Genomic DNA, 26,799 nt, shown 5'->3' on the forward strand with positions numbered 1-26,799 from the left:
GAAATGGCCACTTTGCAGTTGGACTCTATGGCATTGAAGTACCTCCCCTCCCCAAACCCCACCCTCCTCAGGCTCTGTCCCAAAAGTCTCCTGCCAGTGGTGAAGAGGGACCTGGCAACCCTACCCATTTATCTATGTTTACTCAGAAATTATTCCTGTGTCAATTGGGCTTACTCCACATAAATGCACAGACAACTGCAGCTTTACTTTCTCCAGTTCCCACCGCCTACTCCACATAATAAATGCCTTATATCCCCCATCACTCATGTAAGCTTTAATGAGTATAGGGCCTCTGTGTTTAAGTGTATGTGAATAGGTTCCATTTGGGCATTCAAACCACCTCCTTCATCAGCATGGACTAAGCATATAAGTTTACTCGGGTGTTTATGTACAAAAGCCCCACTTCCTATTTAAAGTGATGTGTGTGGTGGGAGAGAGCACATAAGCTCAATGCTTGCTCCCATGCACCAGTGGAAGACTATGCACCTTGGCCCTACATGAAATGGCATAAGAGGGAGAGCTATGGAAAGGATCATGCTTATGCTGCAATTCTGCAGGAGTAGAGAAAAAAGCTTAGAAGGTGGTATTAGGAAAAGAATTCATCTTTTTGAGAATTTGTGGTTTTTTTAAAACCCCTCAAGTTTCTAGCTCTTATGACTGAGAAGATATACTTGAAAGAGTAGGCATTGTTCCAAGATCTCTCAGGCCAATTAGCTCTTTGGCTTCCCCATGACTACCAAAATTTGAAAAATTTAGGCAAAATACTAAAAATAAAAAAAAGGAACAAATCATGCAATAAAAGAAATTATACAAGTCTGACCATTTGGATAATGTACATAGGTTGCACAGTCCTAAAGTGTGTGACTTTATTCTTTGCTTGGCAGAGTACTCGGCAGTTACTCTTGTGATAGTTATCTGCCTTGAGTCCCAGCGAGAAAGGAGAACTTATAAATGAAGTAAGTAAATAAATAAAATTGGTTAGTGTGACTGGTAAAGCAGTGAAAATTGCCCCCGCAACACAGGAATAAAGAGAGTGGGTGAACCAGCAAACAACAGCTGAAAACAGGTTAAGATCTGACAGTGGAATTTTGATAGCTGAAAGTCGGGAGTGAGACAGAAGGGATTTTAAAGGGCTTTAGTTTAACAAGAACATGGGGTTAAAGCTCCACAGTAGTATCAGGTCTTTGGTTCAATTCCTCTGGCTGGTTAACTGAGGGAGCGATCCTAAACAGGTCTACTCAGAATCAAACTCAGGTCTATTCAATGGGACTTACCCCCCAGATAGTGTTTTGAGGATGGCTCAGTGTAAGCATATTGCTGCTTAGGGCTGTATTTGTATTCAGTAAACCTGTCTGGGACGTGTAACCTGACATCGCACATCTCCTTGCTATCAGTTAAGATTTACCAGTTTGTGTGTGTTTTTCCTATTGAATAAACTCTGCCTGTTTGTGTGTTTTTTCCTGTTTAATAAACTCTGTCTTGTTTCTTTGAAAAGTAAACCATTGTGTCCTTGTCCATTTACTTTATCACTGTTATGAATCCAGGTTTGGGTGAGTTTAATCCCAGGTCCATGTTTATTTCCTGGGAAAGTCAGCGTGGTGTAGTGGTTAAGAGCGGTGGTTTGGAGCAGTGGACTCTGATCTGGAGAACCGGGTTTGATTCCCCACTCCTCCACATGAGCGGCGGAGGCTAATCTGGTGAACTGGGGTGGTTTCCCCGCTCTTCCACATGGAAGCCAGCTGGGTGGCCTTGGGCTAGTCCCAGCTGTCTTAGAGCTCTCTCAGCCCCACCTACCTCACAGGGTGTCTGGGTGGGGAGGGGAAGGTGATTGCAAGCTGGTTTGATTCTTCCTTAAGTGGTAGAGAAAGTCAGCATATAAAAACCAACTCTTCTTCAGTTAAAGGCAAGCAAAGCATTGGAGAAAGTTTCCCTTTAGAAAAAGATGGCTATGGGTCATAGATTTATAAAATTATATATGTTATGGAGAAAGCATACTGAAATAGTTCTCTCCCATTACATCAAAACTCACAGTGAGCTAAGACAAAAAAAAAAGTACTTCTAAATACAATTCAGTTGGTTTATGGAACTCATCTCTACCAGCGCTGGTGATCATTACTGCTTTGAAAGGGGTTAGAACATAGAGCCCTAAAAGATAAGTCTATCAATGACAACTCTGTCTTTTGACAGAGGCCTCTGATTCCCTATAGCTGTGGGGAAAACAGCCTTTATTGTGAGCTTCATGGAGCTGTTGGAAAACAGATACTGGCCTACATAGACTTCTGGTCTGATCCAGCAGGAATCTTATAATACAGTAACAGCATGTCCTATCTAAGGCTGATTCCAAGGTTGTGAACTGACCGACAGGATACTACTAGGGATGATGCTCCATCTGGCTAGGCTCCACACACCCATTCAATGAATGTATATCTTATGGGAAGTACTATGCTAGACATTTAAACCGGCTGGGCTTGGGCCAGTTTCCAATGTTGCCAGTTCCTAGAAAAGGTTTACAAAGGCTTTATTACAGTTTTATTATCATGCTTCCGCCACCAATTTTGTCAAGAGCACTCAATTCCTTTTGGCCTGAAGAACTTAATGAGCATTAATAGAATGCCAGTGCGGTACAGTGGATGAGTTTTCAGAAGAGGGCTTACAGTGCATTCCTGAGAAGAATGCCTGCGCCGGGCTTAGGAGGCAACGTGGCTGCGCTGCCTCCAAAGGAGGTTTTGGCCCTGCCGAAACCTCCTCCTGGCGCCATAAATCCGTGCAACTCTCATAGGGCTAAATTAAAAGGGGCGTTCCCGAGCCGAAAGGGCTTTGGAGGCCGCCTAAAGGCGACCCCGCCCCCAGCACGGCACCGTAACGCCCCGGGAACACCTCCCCGGATGCCGTAACACCCCAGGAACGCCTCCTGGGACACCGGCGCGGCCTTTGACGGCGTTCAGACCGTCAGAAGTCCCAATCAGAAGGAGAACGCAGAATTTGTGGGAGAATGGGAGGCATGGACAACATATTGTGAAAATGACTTAAAGCTGGGAAGGCTTAAAGGCTATATTTTGATCTAATTCAAACGAGAGAAGTAGAAATATTATTAAGGATATTGATTTAGATTAAAAGAATTGTAATTAGATTGATATAAGAAATATATTATAATGAATTAGAATTTAAATGCAAAGGGGACAATTAAGTTATCAAATAGACAGAGGAGGGGAGAGGGGAAGTCAATGAAATACTAGCATTAATTAGTCACTTGGTTAAGAAAAATAATGTTTATATCACATAACAATGTTATTGAATGATGCAAATTATTGTGATATAAAAAAAACAATAAAAAAATATTTAATAAAAAAAGAAGTCCCAATCAGTGTCCCAGGCCTGCGCTGCTGCATAGGGTTGCCAGGTCCCTCTTCGCCGCCAGCGGGAGGTTTTTGGGGCAGAGCCTGAGGAAGGTGGGGTTTGGGAGAGGGACTCCAATGCCATAGAGTCCGATTGCCAAAGTGGCCATTTTCTCCAGGTGAACTGATCTTTATCAGCTGGGGATGTTGTAATAGATCTCCAGCCGCTACCTGGAGGTTGGCAACCCTACTGCCGCAGCAGTGCTCTGCAACCGTCACCCAGGCCTTTCTGCCGGCATTTGGGCCACTAACACCAGCGTTAGCTGCCTGGATGCCGTTGCAGCGCCTTCCTGGCCCTCCTAAGGGCTTTCGCCCTTAGAGCTCAGGAATGCGCTGTCAGCCCTTGGTTCAAATACTCAGCCAGAAAGCTCATAGGGTGACCTTGGGCTAGTCACTTTCAGCCCAACCTACCTCACAGGACTGTTGTGAGGATAAAATGGAGGACAGAACTATGCATACCACTCCTTAGAGGAAAGATGGTGTAAAAATGTGATCGCTTGCTGAAAAGAGAGCAGGCACGATCACAGTGCTGGATATTTCTTTCGTGGCTTAGGGGTGGGGTACTTGAAGAACTGCCTTCCTCTCATACTGTTGAGCTTGCCAGCTCAAACCCTCTTCTCAGGCCCGGCTCTTTGCCAAGGTGAGGCAGGTGGCAGCCACAGGCTGGGCCTTTTCAGGGGTGGCACCTTACTCTTGGATACCTGCCCCCTTGAGGCTCATCTAGTGCCTCCCTTACTGTAGTTCAGGCACTAAGCCAAATAATTTTTTATTCAGGCTTGTAACTGATTCCATCTTTTAAACCTGTTTTTATGGTCTGCTTCTAGCCTGAAATATATAATAGTAAGTTACTGAGTATTGTTTTATGAGGTGTTTATGCCTGTGGCTTGTTTTGATAACTTGGTTTTTGTTTAGTATTGATAATTCTTATGCTGCTGCCTTTTTAATTTTAATTGTATTTACTTTGTAGGTTGCCTCAAGCAAGTCACTGGAGAGGTGGCACATAAATTGTCAAGAGTGCGAAGAGGTGACTGAATGCCATGAAACTGGTTTTTCTGTGTTTCTAGCTTTCATGATGGCTGACTTCTAAAAGTCCTTTCTGTGATCCTGACAAAGTTCCCATACATCAGAATTAACTGAAGTACATGCTGCTAATTCTACTGATGTGGGGCTGATAGATAACTCTTATTTGGACTGTTTCCACTACCTCCTATGCATCCAAGCAAGCTGAATGGCTTTATATGGATAGAGAAAAAAGAAAGCTGTCAGTTTTAAAAGTCACCTTGGAATCTGTAGTGCTGTTGCCTGGTGACTGTTTTTCACTGAGAAACTTGATAAACCCTTCAAAATATTTTTTTAAAAATCCAGTTCCCAAAGAAACACTATTGACTTGTGCTAGAAAAGCACATTTTGTGGAACATACTGCCTAAAGTTTTTGCACCCCCCCTACAGTGACTATTTTGGAACTACCAGTTCTTCATTACAAATGACTGTATGAGAGCCTATATAGCCTAGACTAGTTCCCCCCCACCCAACAGTACAATGTATCTGAGGTCTCTGCACACAAAGACCACTTCGGATTGCTCAGGAAACCACTTTTACCCAAGCCTTGTTCTGATCGTAGTACTTTAAAACTGCAGTTCTTTACTTTTCCCTTGTACACTGAATGGCAGCCATTTGTCCAAGTAAAAGTGCATTCCAAGACTGCTCCCCAATCACCCCACTGTCTATGTAAGAGGCAGATCATGCACCTCTCTCCTATGTCCCGTAGAACTCAATAGGAGAAACTGAGAATCAATACTCTTTCTATTTTTCACAGCCCCCACAATGGTGGTCCTTTTCTTGGTCATCCCTGAAACTGGTTCGGGTACATATGCAGATGGAAGCTCCAAATGTTATTTGTGATTCTGCAGTATCTGAAAAAAGTTACAATTAAAACATTTTTACACTTGCAGCTGCATGATGTTATCCTAATTATTTGTGCACAGATGTAAAGGAAAGGGCCTAGCAGTTTATTTGCTTAACAGGATGGTATTTTCTTGCAGACTATTGTAAACTTAAGACTGCAAACAATGGCCTTCGCCAGTCTGTCTCCTTGGATGACTTCATCCCCCTTAGCTGAAAATAAATTCTTTCCCCCCTTCCAGTTACTCAAAAGACACCACAGGAACTTTCAGGTTCTTAATTTGAAGGCTCAGGTTTCAGATCAGCACTCGATGTCTCTGTAGCCTGATCCAACTTGTACCCCTATCTGTGTACCCACACACAAGCCACTTTCTCATGTACAATTCCAAACCGGTGAGATATGTGAAAAACAACAACAATGGAATAGGTCTCATCTGATTGGGTTGAAGAAAGACATGCACTATCAGGCCACAAACCCCGCCTGAAGTATTAACATACATCCTTCAGGGGTATGGGAATAAATCAAGAAAGCCAGCATGATGTAGTGGTTAAGAGCAGTGGATCTGGAGAACCAGGTTTGACTCCCCAAATCCGGGGAGCGGAAGGCTAATCTGGTGAACTGGATTTGTTTCCCCACTCCTACACATGAAGCCAGCTGGGTGACCTTGGGGGAGTCACACTCTCTCAGCCACACCTACCTCACAGGGTTGTGGGGAGGGGAAGGGAAGATGATTGTAGGCCGATTTGATTCTCCCTTAAGTGGCAGAGTAAGTCGGCATATAAAAACCAACTTCTTCTTTCAGAATGCATAGGAGCTGAAGAACAAGGCTGTTCTGCCCATGAGGGGAACCCCACTCCCAAATTTAGCATGAGTATTTAAGAGCAGACTAATTCTTTAGAGCAATCCAGATAACAAACTTCAGTCCTTGACTTCTAGGATGGTCATTTTGTATTCCCCAGAAACTGTCCATCGTTCAATAACAAGAAAGTTCTGTTACAAAAGCATCCACCACAATGCCTGACGTCTGAAAAGGCACCAGAGATGTTTTCTACCATCAGTGGTGTTTGTTTAAAATAAGTGCTCACTGAATATGCATGCTTCCTACAAGGAACAAATAAGTAATGCACCCCCAAAAGTAAACCAAAGATTCCACCCGTTAAAAAGACTTGAGTGAATGTAATATATCCTCCCCCCACCCTACAGTATTGAAGGATGAAAATATAGCATCTGTTTAATTCAGAATATCAGGAAAAATATATACATGTAGTGATGTACACCAGTGCAGGGCAGTTCAAAAATTCTCCAAGGAAACCTACAGCACAGAACTTCATATAGTGAATAAGCATCTCTAGCAATATTAGAAAATATTGCAAACCTCTTTTTTTAAGTTTCAGTGTCTCAAACAGTAAGAGAAGAGAGGACGGATTATGTGGGGAAACTAATCACATTATCTACTGATGTAATATTGCAACATACAAGGTTTGCCAAAATAAATATGGGAAGATTTATTCCCCCCCCCTACAAAGCAATAAACTCTTGAGCTTATTCATTGGTCATTGTAAGTGACTACCATTCAAATTGTAGCTTCAATTCTGTATAAAATTAGACACAAACTCCATAAAAAGAAGAATGCTGGACAAGCCACTGAAAGACTAACGGTGCAATCCTTTGCAAAGTTACTCCCGCCCAAGCCCACAGGGCATAGACTGGAGAAACTCTGCACAGGATTATGCTGTCAGAGACCAAGACAGTAAGCGGTGATAAGCAAAGAAAACTGAATTTTTAAAAGAGAAAAAGTCAAGCTTTCTTTGCATAACTATATTCAAAGGCTTCAATGAGATACAAGATATTTAAATATGTTCATTACAGTAGAAAGATTTACATTACTTGCACAAGTTTGGGTCCATACAAATTGCAGCTGCATTTCCTGATTAAATATGAACAATCAGTCGTATTACTGTTAAACACTGGAATTCGACAGAGACTCTAAAACCCATTACTGAGTGGTACATGCACATGATGCAGGGGGGAAAAGGGAAGATTTATAAGACCCCGTGCAAATGGTACAGGACAAACTGTTACGAACGTGCACCGGACAAATTTGAACTTTACAAGAAGTCTGGCAGAGTTATTTTGATGAAGGCAAAAATTCAGGAGCACATTTCCCCCTCCATAAACACAGTCTTCATTTGGCCTCCTGAGCTTTCTTCGCATTCTGTTTTTCTTTTGCCTAAAAAGATAAAGGTAAACACAGACATCATGATGGATACCTGTAACACAGTACATGATTTCTGGATGCAACTCGGCATATACAAGAGGTACCTGTTGGACGATTCAGCATCCTATCGACTACATCCTACAAATCTGCTAAACGTCCTGATACCCAGTTACACACATCAGTTCAGAAAATCCGTGAGTTAAAGTACATGCATGCCCCCTGCAACATTTTTGTAAATGCACCTCTTGAAATTGGTACTGTCTAGAGTACAGGTCATCAGCACTGGTGTACAATTCCTATTATATCTCTGTAACCAAGAAAGCAAAAACTACTAAAGCAGCCTAACATAAAACATATGGCATCCAGGTTGAGTGCTCCTGCTACAGCCGTAGGTGACTCAGCCCCAAAGTAAGCTTAACTTTCACTCTGAAAGGAAAATGCCCCAGAAGTCAATGAAACCAGCCAGGCTGCAATCCAGGGGACCAAAGTTGGAATGCTCAACGTATTTCTAAAACACACATACAGTGTCGAGAGAATTTTTCTATGCATAACTTTCTCCAAGTTTGGCAGGCATAAAGAGAGTATGCATTCAAACAGGCTGGGAATTCAAACTTGTCACTTGTTAAGAGCTGAACTAGCCTATGTTCTACTAAAACTGCGACAGCTGTTTCTTGTTAAATGGTGTTCATCGCAGCCAATAGCGCAAAGGTTTTGTGAATTCTGATTGATATTTTGACTTAAATTGGTATCAGATATTCAACATCAAGCACACATGGGAAGGACATGTGCGAAGACAACAACCAAAATAAGGTCACGTGAGCCATCAAGCAACTTAATAGCTTGATAGGAGACTGACGTGGGACGTTACATATATCTTAATTTTATGTGCTTTGACTTAAGCCACATCAGTAAATCAAGGTTACAACTCTAACTAGAACAAAGAGGAAATTGCAAAAAGCCATCAAGTCAATGGCAAAGATCCTACAATAGCAAGCAGAAATCAACTGCATACCAGCCATTCAGAAAAAAACCTGCACATTAAGAGTGCGCCACCTAATGTTCACAGCACAGAAAGGAGAGTACTATTGTGCAGAGACTTTTAGATGCATATACTCAGTGTTTTTTGTGTTAAAAAATGCCAGTACTCACATATAAGGTTGCACAAATTTCCAACTCAGGACTTGGGAGAGCCCCCCGCCCCCACAAGGTGGTACTAAGTATCAATAAGTACTACCACAAAAAAAGTCTTGTTTACCATTTTGTATTATGGGGACAATTTCGACTACAGCTTTCTTGTCGGGTGGAAGCTATACACAGATCCAGCAACTACCTGGCGAACAGTAAGGGACTCGCAGCTCACCTTTTCTACAAGTGGGATTAATTGTTGGTGTTCAGCTAAAGTCTTCAGCAATTCCATGATGAAAGGCAGGTAGTTATGTTTTCTTCTAATATTTTCAATCTGCAAGAATGAGACAATACTTACATCAGATTCCCCCCTCCCAAGCCTTACAAAGTTTTATCTCCTTACATGAGTATATGCGTAACAGTGAGTCTGCAAAGCACCTGAAAAAAAGCCTCCGCTGTGCAAGTCTGTAGTACTGATTTTTGGAGGGGGGCACAGAGGTGGAGGGGGTGGAGAGACAGAAGATGGCTAGAGGATGCAACACAGTTAGCCCTCACCCCATCTTGAGCTGCGATAAGAGTTTACCGTGGAGTTAGAGGCTGGTATCCTGATCTGCCTGGGTGTGTGCATGTGCACATGAGATTTACACAGATACGAATATATTAAGTCCTACAAGTGGCACACTGAATATGTGCTTAAGTTTCTCTGAGGGGAAAATTAACCAGTTCAGAGGAAGCCCCACAACATCTGAAGGAAAACCATTTGCTTTCTGAAGAAAAGCAAGTAAGAGGCAACTTCAGTTGGTTGATCTTAACTGGTGACAGGCAGTTGAAATATCTAGAGGGCGATAAAACTGGTATGCTTGCATGCCATGTATCTTCCATATTAGCCTCTGGTCATAGCAACTAAAGAAAAGAAAAACCAACTAAAAAGTTGCCAAAACATTATAACAACATAAAACAGGAAGTATCCATAAAAGCCTGCTTTGATTTAAGCTGTGAGGTAAATAGAGAAAACCAGATTTACAGATGCTTCTAGCACAATTAATTGTGTTTTTTTTTTAAAGGCAAGCAACCGGCAACTATTTTGGCAAAACAGCTTTGGTTCAGATCACAATCTCATGTCATCTACGAAGGAAAAAAAAAGCTTGAGTGTGCAATCCTATGTCCACTTTTTTGGAAGCAGGTCCCACCAAAGCTAATGGGAACTACATCAGAATAAATATGCTGCAAGAGAGGAAACAGGAAGAAACACCACATGCAGGTACTACTGATTTCAGGAAATGTTCAAATCAATGGAAAAGAAAGCCTGATTTACTGCAGGCGGTCCTCTTGGTACATAGTGAGTTAATGTAAGGATACAGTTAGCCTGTACAGTATTACAACTTCAGATATCAGAAGACAGCACCTGCAGGAGGCAAGGGGAAGGCCATTCTGGCCTGTATTACCAGCCACAAGTATAAGGCCTCCCTCTCATGAAGAACAGCCTAGCCCTGTCAACTTGAGAATTTAGAGTTGTCAAGAGCTTCTGTCCTCCCTGCCAGAAGGAACTCTTCTCCAGCCGCCAGTACCTTATGTCTGCATTACTGGTGGTGGGGAGAGGAGAGGAATGGGCCCTGGCCTCTGTCACCGACTAGCTGCTGAGCAGTTGCAGCATTTCCATCTCAGAAAGAGGACGTCAGTGTTGGACCCAAGTGTTTAACTGCTTTCTTCTAGCATTGTCACACTGATTGCCCTCCTCTACCCCTCCCCTTGTGCATCTTTTAGTGAGGGAGCCTGAGCACAATGCCGGCGTCTCATTTTCATCTAAGTACAGCGCCCTTAGATGTTAGGACTGTGATCTGAATTTTAAACTATGCCAAGAAGCCATTTTTGTTTGAGAAGTGGGATGAATAAATAAAATGGCATCTAAAACTCAGAAACAGATGTCCTTTGAGAAAAAATATTGATGCCAGGGAATATTAATCTCAGTTTAAGTAAAAGCTTCTACCCTCATAGCTGTGCAAATGAAAGGATGACAGTGCTGCTCAGAAGCCAAATTACGAACACCCCTGCAAATCATGTTTTCAAACCCTACTGCTCAGCTCACTTAGGACACGGTGAAAATGTTCCCAAGTTACCCTTTGTAATGAGCCGGACAACCACTTGGTGCATCACTTTTCTACTAACACAGTTGAACAAGACTTCTGCAGTAAAACAAAGTCTCTGGTATCTTTTTTAAAAAACCACCTGACATTGTAACACAAATGAATCAAAGAAGTTAGACCAAAGAATTACAGCTGGAACCGATGTCACTGCACCTAATGCTCACAAATAACTACACATGCTAATGGTAGTGCAATGCCCTGCCCAAGTTTATCTAAGGTTGTTCTTCCCTTTCAGGAAGAAGGAAATAACAAACTGGGACTTTCTTATTCACAATACAGCCATCTTTGCGAGTTTGCCCTTCTAACATTATGTGGCGCCTTCTTGGTCATATATGCAGTTAGTTTGCGGGAGCTAGATAGCTGTACAGAGCAAGCTTGGACAGGCTGTGCTGGTCCCACAGAATGCAAGGACCACTGAGCAAGAAACAGGATACTTTTATTGGAACAACAAATATTTGAAATTATGGAAACTAGCTCAAAAAAGGGGGGGAGGTTTTTTAAAAAAATAAAAACAAACAGGAGCTAAGTCAGTTAGATTACAAATTATCTGACCTTGCTGGAGGGATCAGGTTGCACAGCCCCCTAGAATCAAGGCAGAGAAGAAGTTTCAACAAGGCATGGAGAGGAAGTGGGGGATAAAAATCGAGCATGAAATTAAAAAAAAAGGCATCTTTCCATCTCCAATATTATCAGGTCTCACAAGTCCCTTCTAAGGTGGAGGATGCGAAACAAGTAATTCAATAAGAATGGGAGGTAAATTTGGAAACAGGTGATTCATATCAATTGTCCACAGTGCTGAATAGCAGTCCAAGGGTATGTCACATCTTCTCTGAATCTTCTATTGTTTCAAATAAAAAATGAAATTTTATATGATTAACATCAGCCAGGGCACATCATTTGATTTCACTGTCTCTTTTTAAACACAAGGTATTGGAGACGTTACCTTACTAATTGGAATTTTTCCATGTTTCTTTTGCTGCGTTACACATGAAGTTGCAAGGAATCTAAGATGCCAAGTGAGTGGTTTTCAAACTGTGTTCCTGGAAAATCCCATAGTTTCTCAGAACCTTATTAGGGAAACCTCAGTTGGGGACACACACACCCCGACAAGAGTATACACAATACAACACAAGAGTATATAAACTTCATTGAAATATTATCAATCTTCTGGAAAGTGCAGCAGAGGTTCTGTGCTGGGTGTATTTTAAGGGCAACGATGAGCCCCGGAAGGCCTGTATGAACCAGTTCAGGTGAACAACTGTGCACCCTATATGAAAACCCTGCAATCACAGGGCTCCGTGGAACACATGCTAAAGCAGCAAGCAAGGCAATATAAAAAGCGGTTCCTGAATAAGGAAAATCTGAAAGTCATTTTTTAGAAACATAGTTTAAGCTAACTACCTGTAGGACAGAACACCCTGTTAGGTAGCCATCACTCTGGACACACGATATTTTAACACCAAATGAAAAAGAAATAATCTGGATGCTCAAAATGTTTTCGTTCACCTTGCGATCCCCAAAATGGATACAGTTTCACCTATCCCGTGTTTCACATTTTGTGGGACCAACACAGCAACTCAGTTCAGTGTTCCTCAAGCCTTTTTTTTTAAAGTTCAATAGACCATTTGTACCTTTTACTTATTATTCAAAGCAAGAACTCTACACACCTTGTATCTTTTCAACTTTTGGTTTTCTTCATCAATTAACATCTGGTATTTGGCAACTTCTGACTGAATAGAGCTTAGTATATTACTGCTCTGATCTGTATCCATGGGCTCTTCCTTTGGGAGAAAAAGAGGATAAAGAATTTATGTGTTGTTTCCATCAAGGTACAGTCTATTTAGACTGTTCTGTTTTATCAACAGACAACCTATATACCTAATTCTCACATGTGCCCTCTGCCTGCGGATACTAAAATCCACAGATAGGGGGCACATTTACCCCAAACAGATGTTTCTGCAGACCTGGGGGATTTCTCCGGGCAAGCTGCCAAGAGAGCAAAGCTCGGGGCGCTGTTCAGAGAGAGAGAAAGCAAGAACAAGTACACAAGGCTCAGCAGGGCTTTCAGAGACAGAGAGAGTGAGCAAGCACATGAGCCTCAGCACATCATTGAGAGGGAGAGGGAGAGAGAGGGGGGAGAGTGGGAAGAAAGCCTTGGTTACTGAGCGGGATGGAGGGAGGGGGAGCCTCTGCCCACCTATCTCTGCTAATTTCTTGCGAGTCTCCACTTATATAATGGTCAACAACCCAACCTTTGTAGTCTTTAACAGCAGCATCTGTCTTTAAAATAGAGGACTAGTATACTGTTCTGTTTCGCCTAAACGTTATTTTAAACAACTGTATTCTTCATAGTGCTCAAAACTTTGACACTTTTCCAGTGCCTTCAGTACGTACAAGTTACAATTAATTGTAGTTTTCTTAATCGAGCTTAAGCTGTCTCCTAGTACTCATTTTAAATGCTATCTTTTAGGAAATCAAGAGAGGTGTCTCTTGTGCAGTTCAGTTAAGATTTTGCCTTGCCATAAAAAAACTATACTTAAACTTCATTCTTACACAGGCCTCCCTCATCAAGGAACTGATCAGGTCCATGCCTACTTAAGATTTGACGACTGTAAAGCAGAGAAACAGCCAATTGGAGTCACACAATACCTCAGCTAGTTGTCTCTGCAACTCTGAAATTTTCTGTTCATATATCATTTTTCTGTCTGATACAATTGCCATCAAGTTAAACCTTATTTCACCTTCACTATACCTACAAAATAAAAACAAAATTGTCAGAAACCATCAATAGCATAATATGGGTTATTAATAAGCTTCAGGAATTTACAAATCACAAAGCCAAATGAACATTACATTTAATCAGGAGCAAATGCAGGCGCCAGTAGTTCATAATGAAACATAACTCTTTCCCTTGTGTGAATTTCTTGAAAAGTCAAATGGCATAACATACATACCTCACATTTATTTAGAAAATTTACATTCCGTTTGGTCATAACATGCAAAGCTGTGTACAAGAAAATCACAGCAGGTAAGAAAAATCAGAAGACACGGTAATAGATCCTACCATTTCATTCCATCAGCACTTGTGTGTTCTCCCAGCACAAGGACCCTTCTGTCATAAAACTCACTGATACAAACGTGATTGCAGAAAAATCCTTAGGCCAGAAGAAGGTGTGAACATCTAAAGAACAATGCAGTAGGAGCAAGCCTTCAGAATATTTCAATTCCACTGCTCTATGGACCCCATTTTAACTCCATGTGTACATGCAAATTTGACAATTTTCAGCTTGATGCTTGGAAATGTTAAGGATTTCACTACAGCTAAACAAGCCCAAGCAAAAAATGGTATAAATCAAACTTGGGGAGAAATCTAATAAATTTTAGCCTGAAAGGGAGTCACAGGAAAGAAATATTTTCTTTGTTTCTAGTGGCTGATTTTCTCATGCCCAGTCATATATTCATTCGTAGAGGAAGTGGCAAAATAGTAAAGTATCATGCTATATCCTCCGATGTTATTTATTCTAAGACTACCACAATAAATAATGGTGGCTAGAAGGCATAGAGGAGTCCTGTGGCGCAGAGTGGTAAGCGGCAGTACTGCAGTCCAAGCTCTGCTCACGACCTGACTTTGATCCTAACGGAAGTTGGTTTCAGGTAGCCGGCCCAAGGTTGACAGCCTTCCATCCTTCTGAGGTCAGTAAAATGAGTACCCAGCTTGCTGGGGTAAAGGGAAGATGATTGGGGAAGGCACTGGCAAACCACCCCGTAAACAAAAGTCTGCCTAGCAAACGTCAGGAATGACCCGGTGCTTGCACAGGGGACCTTTACCTTTAGGAGAAGGCAGATCCCAGTTACATACACGCTATTTATTGTGTATTATGATACTATTGTTTTTAAATTGAAGTATTATTGATGCTATATTGGATGTGAGGTGCCCCGAGCCCGACCCTGGTTGGGGAGGGGTGGGATAAAACTCTAACAAACAAATAAAAAAATTTTTTCTAAAAGAGGAAAAAAGTTTTTTCCCCTTTACTGATGGTGGCACATAGAGAAAACAGCCTACACTGGTACACTGGGGTTATTTTATTTTTAGTATTCGTTAAGGAGTGTTAATACGTTAAATACATTATGTTTATCTGTTTTTGGGGTTGATGTGTACCATTATTTTTAATTTTTTTTGTATTTTTGCTATATTTGCTGGTTATGGACCATAATAAATACCTTTCATTTTGACAATGTTAGCCATTTGAGAATATGCCAAGAATTTCACCCACAGGAAGAGGGGAGAATGTACTCGTAACCATTTTGCCTTACGCCAAGGAAGTTTTACAGGAGTTTAGGTTGTTCAAGAGTAGTTTACACCAAACATCCTGCTTATGACTTGCAGCCTGAAATTACAGGTGTCAGCAGCACCAAGCACCCTACAAATTCATCTCCAAGAAATGTGGGATGTAAGGGCAGACTTGTGTGTAGGAAGAAGACCAGAGTACTATTCAGAGTACTTAGCTTTCTAAGAACTAGTGTCACAATTCAGCTTCAAAATAAAAACAGCTGAGTTGTATACAAGTTTTAAAAGTTTACTTTTGTATTCTCTTTTCTATGACAGGCCTTACAGCGCTGATCCAATCATCTTGATTGCATGCTCCTAAAATGGAAACACACAAGAACTGAAAGTCAACATTCCTGCAAACACAGAATTTCAGGCTTTTAAAATTATCAGTGCAAGAGTCAAGATCATGGCTCCACTAAACACAACTACACAATTCTGAATGTTGTATGTTACTGTCTAATCAAGATCAATATATTATTCATAGTCAAATGTTGGTGGCTGTTGAAAAACTCGAGGGAAGTGTCAGCTGAACTGAAATGCTTCATTTACTGATCATAGTGTATTCTTATAAACATGAAATAGAAGTTTATTAATTTTAGAGTTAGGCTTAGTATACAATTGTTATGACTATAATGGAAGAAACAGTAAAAGGTACTATCAGTATATACTTGTCTGCCCTATAGTCCTGTAGACAAGGACACTCAGTCAAAATGACTAGCTTTAATAATGAAGGCGTATAGGGGTCATTTTTGAAATTTTAAAAGGATGACCTGTGACATTCAGAGAAAGGTAAGGCTTTTACCAGTAATGCATATAACGAAGAGACTAAAACTAGTTTCTTTACCACCCCCTCCCAAGTATATGCTGGATGTAGTAACACACAGATTTTGTTGCATATCTGACAGTGCTTTGGTGTCTTCTATTTCAGGTTAAGTGATTTAACTACTTTAAATATATTTTCCTGTTCAACATATATCGATTATTGTAAACTATTTAAATAATCAGAAAAAAACTCAGAAACATTTTAGCTGCTTGTGATCGTTTTGGGAGTGGACAAGAACTGAACTAATAAAAGGTCTAATAAACTGTCTTCTGAGACAATAATGGTTTTGGGGGGGTGATTTAAGAGTTACAAACCTTTACAGAAGTCCATTTGCTGCCCCCCCACAGTCTTTTTATGTTTCATGCAATTTTAAACAGCCTTCTACATTAGCCTATTTGTAATATTTTTGCAGAACACTTATTTTGAAGATTAATCGTCTAATTTAGAATTGTTTCACAGCCATTCATCTATCTGAAGGTGAAGGTTTTCAACATCTGCAAGACTTCGCAAAATGAAATATCAAGGACACTATTAAGAAGTCAAAAAGGAAATGTTACCCAAGTCAATTGGGCCTTCTCTGAGACCATCAAGTTCATATAATCTCCCATTTACAGGAACATAACTGACAAAATGGAAAGCATCTTCTTCTTTAGCTGTTGACTTTGCATCAAATTCAAACATTTGTTGTCTAAAGGCAAGACAAAGACAAAAATGAAAGTTACATAGTCTCCCAAGATAGCCTTGCTTATTGGTGACAAGTGTAGTTTCATATTACCTGGCAAAACTGTTATGGACTTGCCGAATCACTTCTGAGTTACTTAATGCTAGGCCCTTCATCTAAAATTGAAATGAGAAATTCAGACATATTGATCTCAAACACGAGGGTTCCAGAGAGGTAACAGAATCATTGCACGTACCGCTGCATCAAAGCTTTGTGAGAATTCTTTAAATTCTGATAGCGTTTCTCCTAAGTGGACATCTTGATGGGTACAGTTCAGGAGCACACTTACTATGGCTTGAGTTGCACAAGCATTATTTATTACCTGCAAAGATATATGAAAATATAGTTACAAAAATTACAAGAGGAGTTTCATTCTTTTCCCCGCTGGAATCCCTATGCTTCTGGGACTCTACATCTACAGAATATCAGGGACCTGTCCATACCAGTATGCACTGCATAGGAAGACTATTTCATGCTTTCTAAGCACACATATTGAAACATCTGATAGATTGTGGTTTGATTTGCAGATTCACACAGAAATAATTACAATTGTAACTTTATTACCCTAATTTTAACAGGCAAGCACAGCATACTGTTGTATAGTTTAGTCAAAATTTATTGCCTTTTAATATGATGTTTGTATGATATACTGTCTTGTACCAATGTAAGCATAAGAGCCCCATGGCCCAGAGGGGTAAGCTGCAGTACTACAGTCCAAGCTCTAATCACGACCTGAGTTTGATCCCAACGGAAGTTGGTTTCAGGTAGCCGGCTCAAGGTTGACTCAGCTTTCCATCCTTCCGAGGTCAGTAAAATGAGTACCCAGCTTGCTGGGGGTAAAGGGAAGATGACTGGGGAAGGCACTGGCAAACCATCCCGTAAACACAGTCTGCCTAGTAAACATCGGGATGTGACGTCACCCCATGGGTCAGGAATGACCTGGTGCTTGCATAGTACCTAATCCAGCCTCCCATAGCCTCTTTGACAACACAAATACTTTCTGGAGACTCTCAAGTGTGCAAGCAGTACACTAAGCAGAGAAATTATATGTTACAAACTGGTAAAAGAAAAAAAAGAATGATCCTCAAATGAACAAGCACATCAGAAAGATGAGACAGAAGGTATACAGACGTTAAGATGCCTAACAAATCAAAACAGAGTCATGAATCATGACAATAGAACAATTAGGAACATCTTCCAGAGCAACAGCTACCGTATATACTCGGGTATAAGCCGACCCGAGTATAAGCCGACCCCCCAAATTTGAGGCCAGAAAAGGGAATTTCTTATTGACCCGCGTATAAGCCGAGGGTCAATAAGAAATTCCCTTTACCGGCAATGCTGCGCTCTAAAATGCCGGCCGCCATTTTAGAGCGCAGAGCCCCTGCCCCAGGTTGCCCTCCCGCCGCCTCCCAGGCCCTCCCGCCCCACCCCACCCCCAGTGCCATCCAAGGGGGGGAGGGGGAAGAGCCCCTGAACCCCCTACTTACCGGGAGACGCGGCGAATCGGCGGTGTGGCCTTCCTGGGCCGGCAGGAGGCCTTTCCAGGCCCCTGCCGGCCGGAGGAAGGCGCTTGGGTGCGTGGGTGGTGGCAGCGCAGCCGGCAGGGGCCTCCTGCCGGCCCAGGAAGGACCCTGCCAGCAGAAGAAAGGCGCCCGGGCGGCGGCAGAGCGGCCGGCAGGGACCTCCTGCCTGCCCCTCCAGGCCCCTGCCGGCAGGAGAAAGGCTCCCGGGCGAGGCGGCGATGGCAGCGGTAAGTTCCTCCCTCCTCCCCCCTCCCCTCTCCTACCGTATTGACCCGTGTATAAGCCGAGTTCGACTTTTTCAGCCCTTTTTTTGGGCTGAAAAACTCGGCTTATACACGAGTATATACGGTAATTCTAATTTCTTCAATGTTACAATGTAGTATGACAATGTTGGATAATAGGAAGTCAAGATCAGAAAAATTCAAACTGGGTAAGATAAGATGTTAGCTCTTTAGGTTATGTTCTGGTCATATTAGCGCAAAGGCTTAACTAGCTATGTTCCTCTACTCCAGGGGTGTCGAACTCATTTGTTAGGCGGGTCGGATATGACATAAATATCACTTGGTTGGGCTGGGCCATGTGCAGAAAAATAAATAAATAAATACGTAAGAAAGAAAAGGAGGGAGGGAGACAGAGAAAGAAAGGGAGAGACAAAGAGGGAGAAAGAGAGGGAGAGAAAGAAAAGGAGAGAGTGACAGAAAAAGAGGGAGAAAAGAAAAAAGCCTCCCCCCCCCACACCCGGCCCCGCGCGACTGGGCCAAACCTTCTCCCCCCCCCCCCCCGGCTGTGCACGCGGCCCTGCACAACCAGGCTGAAGCCTTCCCCCCACCTCCCCACGGCTGCACACATGGCCCTACGGGACCAGGCCACTTCAGCCACTCTATTGCACTTCATAGTTAGTGTATTATAAATATATTATACATTAAATATATTATAAATAGAGCAAAAGCAAGAACAACATCAAATGCATGTAAAATGACAGCCAGTCATCTCAAAGTCTGAGGAATCTTCAGTTGCCAAATATACTTGCATCAGCTATTTAAAAGACACTGTACTTTATTTATTTACTTGATTTATACCCTGCCCTTTCCTGGCAAGCTGGGCTCAGGGCAGCTTACAACAATAATGATCCATAAATATATATATAAATACAAGTTAAAACATACAATTAAAACCAGAGCCCTAATCTACCTAACCACCTACATGATGATGATGGGCTAAAGATGGTAACAGGGAGGCCACCAGGCATGCAGCAGACTCTACTGCTCCAAGAGGAAGGAGACAGGGACCAGAAAAAAAGGAAGTGAAAGGAGAGGAGGCCAGCTAGTATATAGTACCATTGCTATCCTCAATCATAGGCTTGGCAGAACATCACCAATGTCAATTAGGGGGAAAAGCAGCTTGCCAAACTTTAAACATTACCAGCAATGGTCAACAACAATACTCTGTGAAAATCTTATGAGTCTAGTTTGACAAAACAAAGCTAGGGGGTTTAGAGTTAAAGCAAAAACAGTATACTTAAACTCACCTTATAGTATCGAGGTACCCTAGACCATAGAATCATAGAGTTGTAAGGGACCACCAGGATCTAATCCAACAATGCAGGAAATTCACAACCACTTCCCCTCCCCCCCCCCCAGTGACCCCTACTCCATGCCCAGAAGATGTCAACAAAAACCATCCAGGATCCCTGGCCAATGTGGCCTGGAGGAAAATTGTTTCCTGACCCCAAAGTGGTGATCGGCATTACCCCAGGCATGTAAGAAAGGGCCACGAGAGCCAAAGATTGACACAACCCTTCCTGCCCTCCCTCTCATGATCTGCCTAAGTTCACAGAATCAGCATTGCTGACAGATGGCCATCTAGACTCTGCTTGAAAACCTCCAAAGGAGAGCCCACAACCTCCTGAGGAAGCCTGTTCCACTGAGGAAGCGCTCTGTCAGAAAGTTCTTTCTTAAGCAAGGCTACTCCAAATTTCATTTCAAGCAGACAACGTGCTGTAGCCCACTCCAAGCAGGGCTTCTCCAGCAGTTGCTCCCTACAGTAAAATTCTTCCCTTTCTGACAGTCTTTTAATGATGGCTCTGAACAATTATCTTTTAGTCTTGTGGTTTTTATGCAAGCTGATGAATTTTTGATGTTGTGAACATTAAAGCCATAAATCACTGTGTCTCGTAGTAAACTGTCAGCGCCCAACCCCACAGATGACAAAGACGGCACAAGCTTGCCCACAGAGAAGACAAAGGGTCTCTGCATACTCAGAAGACTCTCTATACATGCAGAAAAATATAACTCTGAAAACCAAGTAACCAACCAAAAGAAAGAAAAACTGCCCTAAAAACCATTCTGATGAGGGCTGGCAATCTGAGAGAGAATAAATGAGATGCTGAGAGCAGAGGTGCATCAGCTGAGTGGGTAACCAGTCTGCTTGATCACTTCAGAGAAAATCCTGGACCACCAGGGGGGTGGTGGTGGGAGGATTTCAAATTGTTCTCCTTCCTTTAATTCTTCATCAGCCCCAAGCCCATATAAAAAAATATTGTTTTTATTTCTTTATAGCAACTTTATTTCAAAATGATCTAGATATCCAGAGTAACTGGTTCATACAAATTTAAATGAGATAAAGCAGTAGGAATGCAGAAATATGTTCTACTATGTCCGCCCGACACCAAGTGGCCGTGTCTCAGTCGATTCCTCCCCAAAAATGTGCATTTGGCTCAGACTACTTTTCCACGGATTCTGGCACCTCGACTCTGTTGTCCATGTGGGCCGCCACGGAAAGGGAGCAACTAGAGAGCTGCCGTGAATGGTGGGAGACAATCCCACAGGGCGTGCACTGGATAGGCATTGGCTTCCTGGATAACATCCGTGGCTTGACATGGGATCTCGTTGAGGGGCAGGTGCACCTCCAGGGGTCCTTCGACAACCTCTCCCACACTCTGCAGGGTCCTCCACCGCCCACCTCTCCCTGGCTGCTGCCTCCCAGGGAACCTGAACAGGTGCTGTTGTTGATGGGCAACACCCCTCTGTCCAGCAGGGCCACCGTTAGCACCCCAACTAACCTCTCCTTTCTGTCCCGATTCACATCTCCCCCTGGCTAGCACCACTAGGAGTATGGCAGGAGGCTCGTTAATTCACCCCTCAAACAACATGCAGGATCGAGGCATCCTTCCCCACTACAACTCTTGGTATGTGAGGATGCAGCTGCGTTTTGGATGCTGCTTGGCTGCCACTGGCCCCAAGGTGGTGTGGTCGTGGACCCCTGGCCACCTGTGACAGTTCCCCACCCCTCCCCACGTCTCAGCCGCCCTCCCTCTGATCCTCATTTGGGTGGGGGTGGACCAACCCTTTGGACTGCTTTGCCTAATCCCACCCTGCAGGTTAGTGTAGGAAGGGTCACAAGAGCAACCATCTCTGCCACAATGATATTCCAACCTGCCTTGGCTCACTTTCCTCTTAGAATTTTACACGGAAAGAAGTCAAAAAGATTTCACCTAAAATGAGAATCTCTTTTGAGAGGTACCATATTCATTGCATAAAGATATTTGACTGGTAACGACTCTGTGGACTATTTTCATGAGAAGTGGCAGTCATTCTACACATATATCTAACATACAGACTATGTATTTTTTACTTTTTAGTAATAATTTTCTAGCAACTCTCATATAAGAAAGTAGACAATGTAACTAGTTATATGAAACGTACTTGGAATGGATATTGATATATATATTAATGACCAAAAAATGTTTGTCTATTGCAGACGGATTGTTTTATTCCTTCCTTTTTTTCTTCCCTTCCTGTATCCTATATATACAATTAAAAGCTTTAAAAATGAATAAATAAAATAAAATTCAAAAAAGTTTTTGACTGGTTATGTCTCTCCTGGAAAGCATATACATTACATTTTGCTATTCATTTTCAAAGCAAAGTATAATCATTTTTGTTAAGTGATAGAGGAAATTCCTAAACATCCTCAGTTGCTATACATGCTTAGCTTCTCAGGATTAGCATAGTTTCAGCATGCATTTACTCAAGACACCCTATCATATCTGACTATCACATCTTTAGCACAATCAACTGAATGCTCATTTTAATACATACATGCTGCTCTTTGCCTGAGATGACTTATCTGGCTTATCACTGAACAACCTGTTTTGCCATGCTGCCTTTCAGATTATATTTCTGATTTTACATTTTCATTTAGTATATATAAATAGAAATTGCCACAGAAGAACTGTTACTATACCTGTTTAGCAAAAAATATTGTATCTAATCTGGAATCCTGAACAACAGAACCAGCTGGTTCTTCACCTGGTTGCCACTTGAATAGAAAAATTAACCCATGAACTGGCCTATATGAAGGGGAGAAAAAAATATTTAAAAAGCGCAATTAAGTACATACATTTAAAACTTTAAACATGCCTACTGGAAGCTAATTCAAATGAAGCTAGCAAGACACATATATTGCAAAAAATGGCACTCCAGATCACCTATCAATAAAATCTTGGCTAGCAATTGCCAAGGCTGTGCAGCATAAAGTGATGGAATGCTATGTTTTTCTAAGGTGTGTGTGGGGGGAAACCTGTGGTATGCTGCTCCCACACCAGGTTACTGGTGCCCTCAAAAAGGAAGGCTCCAACAGAAAACTGCTGAATTAGATTTCATCAACAGGAGTGACAGCATTGATCAGGGGCTCAATAGATCTGATAAATTTCTCAGTCTCGTTAAGTGTTTAGTTGCTTTATGTAACAAAGTAGTCTGTGCTATCACCAACAGTAGTTGTTGCAAATGATCACTGTGTTTATTTTCTGTTTTACATAGAAATGTCATAAACTAGACCTTTTAACTTTCAAATTTTATTCCTTTCTCTATGTATTAGAAAAAAATCTTCCTGACTGAGAACCCATTTCACAGTATCTGATGAAGTATGTTCAAGCCCATAAAGGTTTGTGCTATAATAAATGTGTTAATCTTTAAATGCCACAGAACTGTGTCTCACTGTGCACATTCATCTGTGGAAGTCACAGCTCTGTAAATGGACAAAGTTACATCTGGACTGTGCCGCTCCATAGCAAACAGCAGATATAGGCCATAAGGCCCACATCTTGTACAAATATAAAAATATTCCAACTATAATGTTGCACCACTTGTTCCCCTTTTGGATACTATACCTTCTAAATTCCCTGTGAAAGTTATTAACAGCAAGACTGTGAAAAGTTAAGCTGTTGAAATTATAAACTTACTTTAACTTTTCAAAGTTCTCTGGCTCCAGACTCCATATTTCTTCAACCTGTGCACCCCTACAACCTGGAAAAAAAATTACTTTAACTTTCTATATAAGAATGATTACAAGCGAGACACACTTATCAACCTAGTTTCAGTATACAAACAATAACCTCTCCTTGCTCTAGTACAGTTTCCAGAGCATCATGTATTTCATGATGCTTACCAAATTGTAACAAATTATGCAAGTCACCAAAGCCAGAAAAACTCCAGATGTTGAAAAACCTCCATATTCAGTATATTTGATCTTGCATATTAGAACCTAAGAACCTCACATGCAAAAATTTTAGATATATTACTTCTGTCTGCTTAGAGTTCTAACAGTCACCAATTCTAGAAGTAATTGTTTGTATTATAAGAACTACGGTGATTAGATGCCCACTGTGTTCATCAAGAAGGTAGGACAATTCACAACAAGAACATTTATTTTATCTACTTCATGTATACCTCACCTTTCTCCCTGATGGGGACCCTAAGCAGCTTACCTTGTTCTCCTTGGCTGAGAGTATGTGACTGACCCAAAGTAACCCTGCAACCTTCCCAAGCAAAGAGGGGATTTGAACCTGGGTTTTCCAAGTCGTAGTCCAATGCTAACCACTATGCCACATTAAGATAAACTACTAATGTGCTTGAAGCACCAACCTTGTTTACATGACCCAAATGGACAAGGAATATCACTACTTAGTAAATATTAAACAAGTAACTCTAGCCTTTTTAATTCTTTAGAACTGCAAATTGGAAACATTATACTAGAAAGAGTATTTTCATTGTTATAGAACAGTTTGATATAGATTTTCTGAAAACTGACTGAAATTTACCAAAGAAGGAAAAATTATCAGTCCATACAAGGCGTATGCCAACAGTTCTGCATTAAGCCCTCTGAAGACAGCACACTCAATCACACAGTAAATTACTAGGAATGAATGAGTGGAGAGCACAAGCATGGAATCTTGCATACATATAAATGTGCTCCATGACTTAGCTTCCCAATCTGCCAGCTCCTTCATGCAGCTATTCCAGGAGCTAGCCAAACTGGAATGTGTGGTTGATTTTTGATAAGATATTACTTTTTAAATTAATCTGAGCTTCCAAGGAGCTCAGAATGATAGCTTAACATAACAACAAACCTAATAATAGGTTAGGCTGACAGGTAGAAGTACCCCATGGCCATTGGCTACCTCGCATGTTGTGTGACAATTTGCAAGCAAGCATACACTACTATGTGGATCTTCTCAACAAATCCTATCAGCACAACACACAATTGATGCTCACACTCTATTCACACGATCTCCATTAGATACTGTAAACCCCATATAGGTAAAACAATTTGTAAAGGGCAAATACAGTAAATGCACGTTTGCAACTCTGTATTATAAAGGCACACACGAGGGACTGGCTGCAGTGAGCATGCTTCATCATATATAAGGACTAGGAGTCATCTTATGAACTGCAATATTGTAGTCAGATTAAATTGCACAGTCTGCGGAAGCAAGTCAATGTGAAACAAGTATATACTGGAATCTTGTTATATTTTTGTGCAATATTATCGTCTGTGATGCACAGCACCAGTAATTCATAAGTCCACGCTAGCTGATACAGCAGATGGGAGATTCAGGCTAACTAGCCGATCCAGCAAGCGGGATTCCAGCTACGTGATTGGCCAGCACCAACCAGCTGATCGCAACTCTGTGTGCATCTTTTTATCACAACAGGACTAATTTTGCTTGAAAACTTATATAGACCATCTCTCCGGAACGCTCCACTTAGTACCAACAGTGTTTTCTGATTCCAGGATCACCGTGAACTGAATTTATAACCAAAGATAGGTTAACTGAATGTGAACATTTGGCAACTTGTATACACATTGATGTTCATGTCATAATTACAGTAGAATATTTGTAATTATCAGTGGCTGTGTACTGAGTATTATTTCCTTTAGGATTGCATACCTTTCATCAGTACACATCGTGTTTATTGTATCATCATATAGAAAGCTGACACGGCTCTTGGGCATTCACGAGAACCAGCACATGTAAAGCAGCCCTGAACAAATACTTGAACACAAGACTCCTGATATTCAACACCTTATTAACTTATATGCACAATGTAGACATGGGGAGGGGGGAGAGTTAGCAGCAATCCTGCTCATCCGATTAGAAGCACAGCCCCATCAGCTGCTGTGTGTGTGTGTTAAGTGCCGTCCAGCCGCTTCCGACTCACGGCGACCCTATGAATGAAAGTCCTCCAAAATGTCCTATCTTTGACAGCCTTGCTCAGATCCTGCAAATTGAGGGCCATGGCTTCCTTTAGTGAGTCAGTCCATCTCTTGTTGGGTCTTCCTCTTTTCCTGCTGCCCTCAACTTTTCCTAGCATGACTGTCTTTTCCAGTGACTCTTGTCGTCTCGTGACGGGACAAAAATACGATAGCCTCAGTTGAGTCATTTTAGCTTCTAGGGTCAGTTCAGCCTCGATTTGATCAGCTGCGAGCCATGCAGATTTACTAGCCCTGCAACATTTTATCCTCCAGACGTAGCGTATGGGTGGGAAGGAAAGAGAAGTGATAAAAGAACGTGTTCAGGCTTTTACACCTTGGAGAGACATTTTGACACTTGTGTTTTTTCTTTTTAAAAAAAAACACGACTTCCCACCCAATGGCTACAGACGCTATGCACGTGCCTCAGAGATACTCGTGTCCTTGGGGGGTGGGGTGGGAGAGAGATCCTGACCTCTTAACAAAAGAAAAGGCACCCAGCACGCGCTCAGAGGCAGTTGCTTTCAAAACTGAACCCGGCCTCTGTTGACTGACTGACTGACTGACTGACTGACTGGCCGCCCTCCCTCCCTCCCTCCAGCCCACCGCCTCGGGAGAAAGCCGCGGCCGGCCTCCCAAACCTCACCGAACCCCTTGATGAGCTCCGTGAAGACGCCCGGGTCGCTCTCCATGAGGCACCACTCGCCGGCGCTGCCTCCTCCTCCGGCCATGGCGCGGGACCGGCCGCGGCCTCTTCGGCGCGCAGCTCCGGCGTCTCCTCCTCCTCGCGCCGCCGGAAGCCTCGCGCCGCCGCCCGCCGGAAGCCTCGCGCCGCCCGCCAACCCTGCGCGAGCTCGACGCGCGCGCACACAGGAGCGCCGCCGCAGAGGCTTTCGGGAAAGGGGTCGGCCGCGCTGGCCGACCCCTTTCCCGAAAGCCTCTGCGGCGGCGCTCCTCCCCTTCAGACCTCTAACCGCGACCATCACGTCATCGTTAGGGCTGGAGGAAAAAAAAAGCGGCCGGAAGTGCACCACCGAGAGGAAAGGGACGCTCCTTCCTGTTTCACAGAGGTGGACAAGGC

The 26,799-nt window shown here is 42.4% G+C and overlaps 1 protein-coding gene across 1 annotated transcript; it reads right to left on the reverse strand.

Annotated features, from left to right (window-relative positions):
* Positions 1 to 6,884: 6,884 nt before the first annotated feature.
* UCHL5 (ubiquitin C-terminal hydrolase L5) lies at positions 6,885 to 26,466 on the reverse strand. Its single transcript, XM_056867620.1, has 11 exons — positions 26,365 to 26,466; positions 23,428 to 23,491; positions 22,431 to 22,536; positions 16,856 to 16,981; positions 16,714 to 16,775; positions 16,496 to 16,626; positions 15,367 to 15,430; positions 13,435 to 13,537; positions 12,453 to 12,566; positions 8,877 to 8,975; positions 6,885 to 7,528 (listed from the first exon to the last, which is right to left on the reverse strand). The coding sequence occupies exons 1-11, from the start codon at positions 26,447 to 26,449 to the stop codon at positions 7,484 to 7,486; spliced, it is 999 nt and encodes a 332-aa protein (XP_056723598.1). The 5' UTR covers positions 26,450 to 26,466; the 3' UTR covers positions 6,885 to 7,483.
* Between the last annotated feature and the right edge of the window lie 333 nt (positions 26,467 to 26,799).

This window comes from Euleptes europaea, chromosome 2 (genome assembly GCF_029931775.1).
Source record: "Euleptes europaea isolate rEulEur1 chromosome 2, rEulEur1.hap1, whole genome shotgun sequence".
Taxonomy (NCBI): domain Eukaryota; kingdom Metazoa; phylum Chordata; class Lepidosauria; order Squamata; family Sphaerodactylidae; genus Euleptes; species Euleptes europaea.

Bases quoted from the DNA above. Each gene is read 5' to 3' on its own strand.
- UCHL5 (XM_056867620.1), bottom strand. From the start codon at position 26,449: ATGGCCGGAGGAGGAGGCAGCGCCGGCGAGTGGTGCCTCATGGAGAGC. The intron at 13,538-15,366 runs GTAAACTTTTAA...TTTATTTTGTAG, and splicing joins ATAGAAAAGAGAATACAAAA to GTATAGTGAAGGTGAAATAA. The intron at 12,567-13,434 runs GTATTGTGTGAC...TTTCTCCCAAAG, and splicing joins TGCAGAGACAACTAGCTGAG to GAAGAGCCCATGGATACAGA.